At 39.5% G+C, this 11,276-nt stretch overlaps 1 protein-coding gene across 4 annotated transcripts in view; it reads right to left on the minus strand.

The window, feature by feature from the left end:
* Nucleotides 1-1,962: 1,962 nt before the first annotated feature.
* Nucleotides 1,963-11,276, minus strand: part of Mysm1 (Myb like, SWIRM and MPN domains 1) — a 35,325-nt gene continuing 26,011 nt past the window's right edge. For 3 of the 4 annotated variants that reach the window (XM_010610470.3, XM_010610474.3, XM_010610473.3), the window contains 4 exons: nt 10,045-10,177; nt 5,692-5,797; nt 5,463-5,520; nt 1,963-4,374 (listed from right to left, as the gene is read on the minus strand). In XM_010610470.3, the coding sequence (XP_010608772.1) occupies nt 4,225-4,374; nt 5,463-5,520; nt 5,692-5,797; nt 10,045-10,177 (447 nt within the window). In that variant the 3' untranslated portion in view covers nt 1,963-4,224. The remainder of the gene's footprint in view (nt 4,375-5,462; nt 5,521-5,691; nt 5,798-10,044; nt 10,178-11,276) is intronic. The other variant, XM_010610471.3, reaches the window with a different exon arrangement.

The following is an 11,276-nucleotide window of genomic DNA, read 5'->3' on the forward strand; positions in this document are numbered from 1 at the left end:
GCAGAGAGGCATTCTGGGAGAAGTGAAAGGTAGCATTAAATAGCTTGAGGGAAACAGGCATGGGTCTGTTCACCTCTGTCCTGTAGGCCTAGCTTTCAACAAGCAGTAGGAAGATCTTGTACCCACAGGATGAGTTAGGCAGAGGGAGTGAGGGTGCAGGAAAGGCTTGGTGAAGTGGGGAGAAAAGGCAGCAGAACACTCCCTAGCAAGAGCAGCACTAAAGTTCTAGATGAAGGACCAGAACAGAGACGTCCACCTGATGACTAAAACTGACCACTGCCTTTCTTTCTGTTTCTTTTTCTAAGGTGAGTGGTCCCAAGTTCCCTGCGGTTCCGGGCAGGGTAAGAGGAATGAAGTTCAAGTCTACAGGCCTGTAACAGTGGGTCCTGCAGAGCTTATGGAAGGGACGGCAGCAACAGCCAGACCAAGCTCGACTCTGGCAGTGTGTGGCAGTGGGGCCAAGGAGCGAGCAGGGACGGTGCCCTTCCAGTGACACTGGGCAATCTACCCAGTGGGCACTGTAAAAGCCCTTTGGGGGGGCAATACTGGGGATTAAGCGCTGGGCCTTCACGTTAGCTACATCCTCAGTTTCTTTTTGGCACGGGGACATAGGGTCACCCAAGTTGCTAAACTGCATATGAACTTGAAGCCCTCCTACCTCAGCCTCCCAAGTACTGGTATGGTACAGGTGTGTGCCATTATGGCCAGCACAAATTTAACTTCATGAGAAAAATATGGAATGTCAGCATTTGGGAGGCTGAGACAGGAGGACTGCTCCAAGTTCAAGGCCAGCTTGGGCAACACAGTGGGTTCAAGGGCAGCCTGAACTACAAAGGGAGACCATTTCTGGGGGGGAAAAAAAGGACTAGAGAAACTGGTTCAAGGCTAACCAATGGAAGGAGGAAGAGTCTGAGACTGAAACTGTTAAGTCTCGTATCACGGATTTTTAAAATATTACTTTGGAATTTGCTTTTAATGAAAACCAAGTCTAATGTTGGTAAAGTATGGTTAAGAATTTTTATTAGTTAAGCAAGAATAAGAAACAAAATTAAGCTAATTTCTTTATAATTTTGTGCAGTAATAAAAGTACTAGACACTGGGCTTGGGCACGGTGTCATACGCTTATATCCCAGCAGTCCAGGAGGCTGGGCAAGAGAATGGAGTCTGAGCCCCGCCTGGATAACATAATAAATCAGTGCGACCCCACCTCAGACTGAAAAGCGCTGGGGAGGCAGCTCAGTACTAAGGCCCTGGGATACAAAAGCAACCAAGTAACAGGATTAAAAAACTAGAAAATTTCAAGCCCTTTCTTCACATTTGCACACATTATCAGAGTTGGGCCTTCCCCTGGGAGCTGCCTCCTGACCATCCTATGCTGCGGCCCTCGCAGCCTAACGCCCTCTGTGCTCCTCTAGCCCTGGCTCCAAGGACCTGCAGGACCCCAGCCAGCAGTGCTGGGACACAGCAGGCAACCTACAGTTGCAAAACGGTTAAACTGACAAGGGAGAAAGGAAGCAGGGGTTGGAACAGATGAAAGCAAAACAGTAAATTATATTGTCCACACAAGTTTAAGTATCACATTGTTTCTTTTATGTGAGAAACCGAAAGGGTAAATTAGGAGCAAAATCGAAGACAGATATTGGGAAGTACGAAGAACAAGTTAAAATGGGAAGGGGAGCAAGGGAGAGGGCAAAGGAAAGGGAAGGAAGGTAAAAGGAAAAAGAGAATACTGTAGAAGGAAAACATGGAACACAGATTTTATAAATGGGGAGAGGAAGGAATGAAGGGAGGGAAGGGGAATGGGGAAAAAAAATCAAGACATATTATGCACAGGTACAAATTCCCTATATGAATGTGATCAATATGTACGATAATATGTATTAATAAAACATATAAAATTGTCAAGTGTGGTGGCACACATATCCAACGCCAGGACTCAGGAGGATGAGGCAGGAGTATCGCCATGAGTTCAAGGCCAGCCTAAACCTTGTCTCAAAAAAAAAAGGTTAAAAACAAGTAAAATGATATTGTATGTGTATGGGGGGGTATGTAACCAATGTGTGAACTGTGGCTTCTACTATACAGTACTGAGATATCTGTACTTTGTAAGTTTCTGCATTTTAAAAATACTTTATAATATTAAAGTACCCTACAGTCAGAAAAACATACTAAGTAAATATTACTTTAAAAATTGGGCTCCCAAACCCTTTAACTCTGGCAATTACCATCTCTGAGTTCCTCCAAGTGCAGCTTAGGTTAGTAAACACAGTTAACGTCTGGCACATAGATGGCCCCAGTGTGAGAACAGAATTTTTAACAATTTCTCTCAGCTAAGTTCATTAACCTTACAGGGGAATACAGTCTCCACCAAGAAAGCATATAAATACCAATGTCTAGTTGGTGTTCCCTAAGGCATAATGGAGTGTTAAAAGGGACAGCACAAACAGTTCACTACCTTTCAGAGTACAGCAGACCTATTCGTGAAAGGCAATACCGAGTCATAAATTCAGACTCCTGGATTCCAGTGGAGGAGACGAAGGTCCAGGGCGGTAGTATGATCTGACCAAGGTCACAGAGCGAAGCTGGTGACTGAATTAGGGAAACAGCTCAGGCCTAGATCTGTTACACTCCCAGCCCTCAAAGCAATTATCTTCTAAGTCATGCTTCACTGTTTATCCTAGCTGCACACAAAGAAGTGGGAAAACTACTTTTCTTTAAAAGTATTAATTTTTATATGGTGCTAGCTAAAAATATAAAAAATTCTAAATGAGTTGTCCAACAGAATAACCCTAAAATTTTAACCTAGAAAAATCCTAGGAAGTTATTTTAGAGCTCGGTTACTCAAAAGAATCCAGGCCCAGAGAAGGCAAATTGTATCTCCTAAAACCATAAGGCTGAGATCCAGGTCACCTAAAAACGGAAAGCTATTCATTTCAGTAGTGCCTCATTCTTCTTTGGGTACTGATTACAACCAAATAAAGCAAAAATGTCCAATCACATCTAGTTTAGATATAGTGAAACTGTCAATAATAAAAATACTGGGAGAATGGGTCAATTTCAGTTCTCTAGTTAATAAAAAGCTAACAGCATGACTGCTTGTTTACATTTTGAAGCAAGCACCTCCAGTGTCTCAGGCCAAGCAATGTAACTACATTCTACTACTTGTAATTCTGTAGACCAGCAGCCAGTATTCTGTCCAGCCTAACACCTGAGAATGGTTCTTACATTTTTAAAACACTGCAAAAAATATGAAGGAGACTGTTCTGATAGAAACTCTTCTTGTCTGAAGTTGAAATTATTTACTAGTAACTCACCCTTATGACATACACATATTTTGCTTGACCTCCAGTGCATATTCAGAAAATACATGAAAACTGGGCTGGACATGTAAACTCTAGTAACCACTGGTTTATTTAAGCTTGTAATTTGACTTCCTCCTGGTATTAGATGGGGAGGACTAGTCTGTGGGTAACAATTACCAGGTCCAGTTAAATGAGATTTTATCACATACAAATGTAAGTGGGCATACAGTTGGATCTAATTACAGTATGTCTATGAAATCCATAGAATATTTCAGATAGCTTATAATAAAATGACAGCAAATATTTATGATCAAAAATTGGTACTTTCTTTCCTTTAGGTCTCTTCTCTACCAAAAATAGTCTCACATCTCTCCTGGCCCTTTATAGCATGTTGTTAGATTTATTAATCAGTAGTTCTCAATCATGTTAATTATCTCAGTGACCACTCATCCATATCTTATTTGCAATCCCAAGTAACAACAGATACACAAATCTTACCAGAACACATGAAAGTACTTCTAATGAGATGTGAGACAATGAAATAGGAAAAAATAAATCACAAATCTGGGCGTAAGTAAAAATTAAATATTCCACTTATCAATCTGAATAGAACAATAGAGCAGACCGCCTGTGTGCGTTTTCATAGTTTACTACATTATTCAATGAAAGACAGGAAGACTGGTGGGCCCTGGTTTCCGCAAACACTGCTGACCACGACATGAGGACAAGCCCAGCTGAGCGTGGGGGTGCATGCTGGAAATGTCAGCATTCTGAGAGACAGAGGCAAGATCGCAAGCTCCGGTCCAGCCTGGGCAACTTGGTTTAGTTCTGCTACTAGTAAACTAGCATCATTTCAATGTCCAAACTTGAAAGCAAGATCTATCAGGTCAAGATTAAAATGCCTTACTTTAAAATAAAATAATTACACTAACAATTCCTTTGTACAGTTCTCTCCATCCTCTTGCTTGCTTTTGTAACTGGAAAGGAACAAATTTTCTATTTGAGTCAAAAATTCCTCAGCAATGAAGCAACTGGTTACTTTGGTCAGAGTTTTCCTCAGACACTCCAAAAGCTAGGAGGAAAAAAAAAAGAAAAAAAAATTTCATATTTAAATACAAAGAAAAATTTAAGAGGGTTCGTATAACTATCACTATTTTATCCCTTTCCAAACTTCACATTTCTTAATAACCCAATGATAACATCCTCTGTAAATGTGTTTGAAGATGGACTTGTGAGCAATAAACACAGGGCAGACTACGGCAAACCACTGTTAGAGAAATACTCAGCTTAGTTCCTTTACAATTTAAATTTTACCTAAGGAGACAAACCTGGGTGGCATATACGATGTTTTCTATTCTGGACAGATCTGTGACTCTGCTCCTTTCTTAGTAGTTATAGAGCAGATTAATTTTTGGGGTTAATTAAAATCTTGGGGATGGGGATATAATACAGTATCTGATTCATGTACAAAGCCTGGGTTTGAGGCCCTCATGTAGAAAAAAAAGCAAAGAGCTATCTATGTACATAAAAATTTAAGACTCTACCATTTCAAAATTAGGATGCTAGCTATGGTCTTTTTTCTACTAATGCAAAGCAGTCCTTGAATAGGACACAAAAAACAGAAAAGAGTAAAAATAGTGAAAAGGTACATAATACATTTATATTTTCCAAACTGCTTAAAAAAAAAAAAACATAAAAGGACAGATTTGCCCATCTAAGTTTAACTCATTATAGAACCGCAATAGAAGAATTACAAGCTCTTCATTCCTATCAGAATTAAATAAAATGGCTACTTAAATTTAATTGTTACATTTACAATGTCATTCTTAAAAGTGATCAATTGTTAAGGCCAAAAGGGAAACATTTCGCTTTTGAATTTAATGAGAAAAAATATTCTCCACTGTGCACAATAATCTGCTAAGAAATTTACCAGTCAACACTGACAAATTTGTTCTAATATAGTATTTTTCTATCTGAAGCTTTGGCAAGGAAACATATTTCCAATTATCTCCCAGAAATTAATTTTAGAAACAAAAAAGCAATAAAAGAGCTACACAGAAAGTGTGTCCACAAAGCATTAGGCATCATGACAGAACACACAGCGATGAACAGTTCTGGAATCTGTGAACAATGGCACCAGTTAAAATGAAGGCAGCTTACTTTCTGCAAACAAGTCAGGTCGGAATCCCGGTGAAACATTTTATCCATGGGGACACTGCTGCAGGAAGAAAACAGACTGATGGAACAAATACTGTAAAGTAATCAGTTGTGTAATAAACTATCACTGACACCATACATCACAATTTTATATTTAACTTGGGTTTTCTCCGAAACATAATTTAATGAGAAACACTGCAGATGTGCAACCATCTCAAACTGCAGTACGTACCTATGGGAGAGCCTGTATTTTTCTATTATCCATCTTGTCTTTTCAAACACTAATCCCCACTGAGGTTCTTCTAACATCTGTTGTACTTCAAATTTGTAAGGTAAACCTAGAAAAGCATAAAGAAGCACATTTTCATCAGCTATTTCTTAAATCTCAAATCTCCTTTTAATTACTTAAAATTCCCTTCAGTGTTTTTAAAACCACAGCTTGGCAGACCAGTTGAGCAGCACTTTAAATGTAGTGAGTATTCATTAAATATTTATTGCCTGGCTGTACTTGCTTCACCAAGCATACTAATGCCCACCTATTAATAATCATGAGGAGAGGTAAAAATGCCACTTTTGTGACAATTCTATGCAAGGTACTGGGGGAAGTAGGATGATCATATAATTTCTCACCCAAACTAAGATACTTTTTGAATGAAAAGTATTTTGAATGAAAAGCACTATTAATAACTATTGCAGAGCTACAGGTTTAAGTTAGGACTGCATCCTAGTGACATTTTTAAAAATACAGGTTATTAAGCTTACAAAACAATGCTATCATGAAGGTAGCTGTCATGACCCCCAAGAGCCTCATGTTCTCATAGACAGAGCTTCTGGAAGAGGATCAGCGACAGTTAGCTGCTGATAGAGGAGGCAGGGCCTGCTTGGAAGAGGCAGGTCACCGGGTGGGTGTGGGTGTGGGTGTGGGTGTGGGTGTGGGTGTGTGTGTGTGTGTGTGTGTGTGTGTCCTGGAGCGTGTCTCTCCCTCTGTGGTTCCTTCTGTTTTTCCTCTGCTGTGCCCCTCTGCCATGCAGCCCTGCCTTGGAGCCAGTGGACTGTGGACTGAAAACGAACCAAAACAAATCTCTCTCCTTTAACTTGAAGGTGTTGGGTATTCTGCCCCAGGAACAGATAAAGTGATTAAGAAACATTATTTCTACTTTTATAGATGAAAAAACTAAAGCTGAGAGAGATTAAATAGCATGTTCAGGCTGGCAAAATGAAGAGCCTGGATTTTAAACACTAGCTGGTCTGCCTCACTTCTGAGCCCACACTCCTTTCCTCTCTGTGCAAGTCTAAGACTAGAGAGCAACAGGACAAATTCTAGGGAGGCAGCAACTGCACCTGAATCAAAGTGCTCAAGCTGAACACTGGAGAAAAGGAAAACAAAGGGTGGACACCATGGGTGCTGCTACAAGGGGAGGCTACCACCAGGTAAGCCAATTTGGCAGTCTCTCACACAGCCTCTAACACTCCGGTATAAATGCATCTGTGGTGCATCAAAGGCTCAACTGAGTTACCACCAAAGGCCAGCATCATCACGGAGCAACAGGCCGTGTGTCCATGTGCCGGGCACCTGGTGCCTTATGTAAATGAAGTCATTGAAATAAAGTAGCTACCATTACTGACTGCCTCCATGTTTTTGAAGGACAAGGAGCCATGGAAAATTACAACTGTTCATGGTCAAACATACAAAGAAGGACTTCAAGCCCGAGGTAGTTCAACTTGAGGGTTTTTGTTTTGTTTTTAAAGTACTGGAGATTGAACCCAGGCCCTTTACACTGAGCTATATCTTCAGCCCTTTTCCACTTTTTACTTTGAGACAGATTAATGTAAAGTTGTCCAGCTAAGTTGTCATCCTCCTGCCTCAGCCTTCTAGACTTCTGGGATTACACAGAATGTGTATTTTCAATTTTTCCATCACACTGTCTCTCAATTAGTTTTTTGAAAAATTAAGGCTTTTCAAGTAATTCAAATGTCAGCAAATCAGAAGGCATGGAAATATCAAGGGCAAATACAATGAACATACTTGTTCACAATAAAACATATTTATCAATATGCTCTGATATATGAAATACCGTATGCTTTATTTTTTCAGGTGTCTGGGAGGAAGCAAGGGGACAGCAGCCTGATGATGACTGATCTTTTTTTCCCTCTGTCTTTTCTCTGGCTCTAATTTCTCAATTCTCTTCTGCTCCACTTTATTTCTCGCAACCGGAAATTTGAGAATGACACATAGTACATAAGCTATTACGCAAACTTCACTGGATGAGAACAGTAACTTACTTACCTAACAAGCTCTGAAAACTCACTTGCTAACTTTCGCATACATTACCCATAATACTTATAACTACCTGCCTTATAAGCAAAGTAATATTTTTTTCGTTTTACAGAAATAACAAGAGAGGTTAAGTAACCTGTCCAAGGTAAAATAATTAATAAATGCTACAGTTGGGATCCTAATATAGCTGAATGATCTCTACTCTTAATGTGAGTTGAAATGAGAATAATGTGAAATAATTAATGTGCTTTTAACCTGGGCTGAAGAGCACTCACACATTTATACTAAATGCAGCCCTATGTGGTATTATTAAAGTTTTTTGCTGTTTAAAAATGGCAGTAAAGTGAAAGTTTCCTTTTGTGCAGAATATTTTTATCTACTAAAATACTGAAAATAATATTTTTTGACTGGTACAAGTATAGAAAACAGCCATCAGAAACATTTTAAGGATAGCTGCTCAGTTACAGATACTGTAAAACCCAAGGTATCCTATGACAGCTGGAGAAGCCCTGCCCTTGCACCGGTTTTCCAGGAGATACAAAGCAAGAGGTCAAAGACTAAGCTCTAATACTGAACACAGTGCGGAAGATGGACAGGTCACTGAGGAGGCTGCCCTGCCCAATGCAGCCATCTGAATAATAGACTGCTGAGTGCCTGTGTGCTACACAATGCGGGATTGTTCTATGCAGCAGCTCCTTCCCCTGCCTGTGCTGGCTTCTTCATCCACACTAAACGCTAGAAAAGCACCTTCTACGCTATCTCGTCACTCTCAACTTCCTCTTTGTTCTGTGGAACTTGGCTCCTGGATCTGTCTGAGCTCTGGGTGGGTGTCTCTTCCTTTTGCCGTACCTGGGAAGTCTTCCAAGTCAATGAGCAAGGGTTAATTTGAAACTGAATGCATTTGTTTCCCATCTCTTAGCAATCATCTTCCTTTACTGCCTCAAGCTGTATCCTAAATAACATTGCTCTATATATTTTTGCCTAGTGTTTTCAGAATCTTGTTACTTCATTTGGGCCAGAAGTGGAATTACACACCCTGAATATTAAACCTCACTTAATTCTAATGAATTTAACTTAAACAGTCACGTGTAACTAGTATCTACAGTTATTAGCATCAGAATAAAAGCCCATGACTCAAATCTAGCAGACTGTAAGAAATGATTTACATTGAGAAGTTAATTGCAATTCTTCCTCTTATATAGTTTATAAAATTACACTGAACCAGAGTGGTGCATATCAGGTACCATGCTCAAATGAGCATGCTAGACTAAAGCTAGCCTGCATTCTTCATTCAACAGAAGCCACAGTGGTGACCTCCATCAAACAAGGCAATTAATTAGGTGCTACTGGGGGCAAAGACAAAACACAGTTCGTGCTCTTTGGGTACTCAATTTAACAAGATTTCAATGAACAGATAAATTACAGACAAAGACAAAAGTGACCACAAAGGCAGGGAAAGTGTTGCAGACACACAAATAGAGTGACTAACAGTAAATGACATGGAGGCAGTGCTGGGAAGTCCTTAGCAAATTCAGGAAATCTAAATGAGATGATTAAGAATGACAAATTATTAAATAATTATTCATTTTGTACTCTGCATGCCAAGCTTTATACTAGAAACAGGACAGAAAAGTGAGTAAAATACAGTAGTAGTCACAAAGATCTTACGACTAAAGAGAGGAAGACGGCAATGTGGCAACTGCAGTGCCGGCGTCTAGAGAAAACCCTGACTTGGTGATGGATAACAGAGAAGAGAGAATAAACATCTGAGAGAGGCCAACCGCTCCTCTGACCATTTCCTCTGTCCATATCCCCTTTCCTTTTCCTACTCTGCTGTACTAAATCTCAAATCCATGAACTCTAAACCGCAGAGGAACCAAGCTGTATGATGAGCTACACCAACCAAATTCTTTCTTAAGACAGAAAGGAAATTAACCAGATATAAAAAGAGTTCATCACTGATGAGCCTAATATCAGGGGAGATGAGAGCTGGGGTCGGTGTATTCCCTTCACATGCTATCACAGAAAAGGCCAGTCTATATTTACAACAGTATTTTCATGAGCGCAGGGTCTCTGTTCTTTTAACTACAGTACCTCCAGACACAGCATCATTCTGCTTGTCCACTCTTTTCTCCCTCTTTTAGTCAGTCACAGTGGCCATGGTGGGGCCCCTTATACTGGACAGCACATGAACAGGCAATGGAAAAACTTTTCCATTAGTTTCTCATCGTTGTAAATACTTTGATTTGCAAGACTCAAAGAAGTAAGGGTAGATACAGGAGGGAGTTGTTACTGCTGAAAACTTACGGTAGGAGCCATGTGAGCTGATTTCCTCACTGATGACCAGGCAGGTAATCTGGGAATATGGCAAAGGATTGTTTCGATTATAGGGACTAATAATCATCCCAATGAACTTTGCACCTCTTCTTGAGAAGTAACTCTACAATGACAAGAAAAGCTTTATTAATGTCAATTATGTAAGTTTAAAAATCAGTATTTATTCATACCAACATTCTATATATCTAATGGGGGGTAAAGGGAACAAAAAAGTACATAAAAACCTTCATATCCAAACAGCTACTAAATGATATATCCTATGTATTCATTTTATACTGTAAAAATTTTAGGCCAAAATGTGTCCAACCCAATGTGAAATGACCCTTACCCACTGGCATCTTGGTGTGATGCGCATGCCTGTCATCCCAGCACTTAGAAGGCTGAGACAGGAGAATTTCAAGTTCAGTCCCACCTGGGCAACTTAAGAGAAACCCTGTCTCAAAACAAAAAAATAAAAAAAGATTTGGCTCTGGGTTTAATCCCTAGTACCACAAACAAATATGTGGCCTATAAAACCCACATATGCCATAAATATATTTACTAATTATACTACTTTTCAGCCTGTATTCCTAATGCATGAATAATTTCTAAACAGCTGCCTACAACAAAAACATGCATGAAAGATAAAACAATAAAACAAAGCTGTTTTTCAGAGGAGCAAAATATATTAATGTTTCCAATTATTTCAATTATATTCAGTCCCCATCCTAGCTGTTCCTATTAATTTTTAAAAGCACTTTAAAAAAAAAAAAACACTTATCAGGGTTACTTTATGGCTTTTCTAGAGTAAACAAAATTGCTGATTTTCCAAATGCTTGTACAAAAGATATGCAGGGAGAAGGGAACAGAAAGAAGTGAAAGGAGTAATGATGTGGCATATACATGTACCACACCCCATGATGAATGTAATCATTATGTACTACAAGCATGGAATAAAAATTCTAAAAATTAAAAAAAGAAAAACCGTAGTTACTTAAAAACCTCAGATATAAAGAATATTAGAAATGCAGAGCTAAAAACATTAAAAGCTTTATTAACAGAAAATGGTGTCTTTGTAATCATTTAGAAAATATAAGCCAGGCACGGTGGCGCACATCTGTAATCCCAGCACTCGGGAGGCTGAGGCAGAAGGATGGCTGTGAGTTTGAGAACAGCCTGGGCTACATACTGGGTTCCAGGTGAGTTTCAACTACATAGTGAGA

This window comes from Fukomys damarensis, unplaced genomic scaffold (genome assembly GCF_012274545.1).
Source record: "Fukomys damarensis isolate Sample0158 unplaced genomic scaffold, DMR_v1.0_HiC HiC_scaffold_23, whole genome shotgun sequence".
NCBI classification, from domain to species: Eukaryota; Metazoa; Chordata; class Mammalia; order Rodentia; family Bathyergidae; genus Fukomys; species Fukomys damarensis.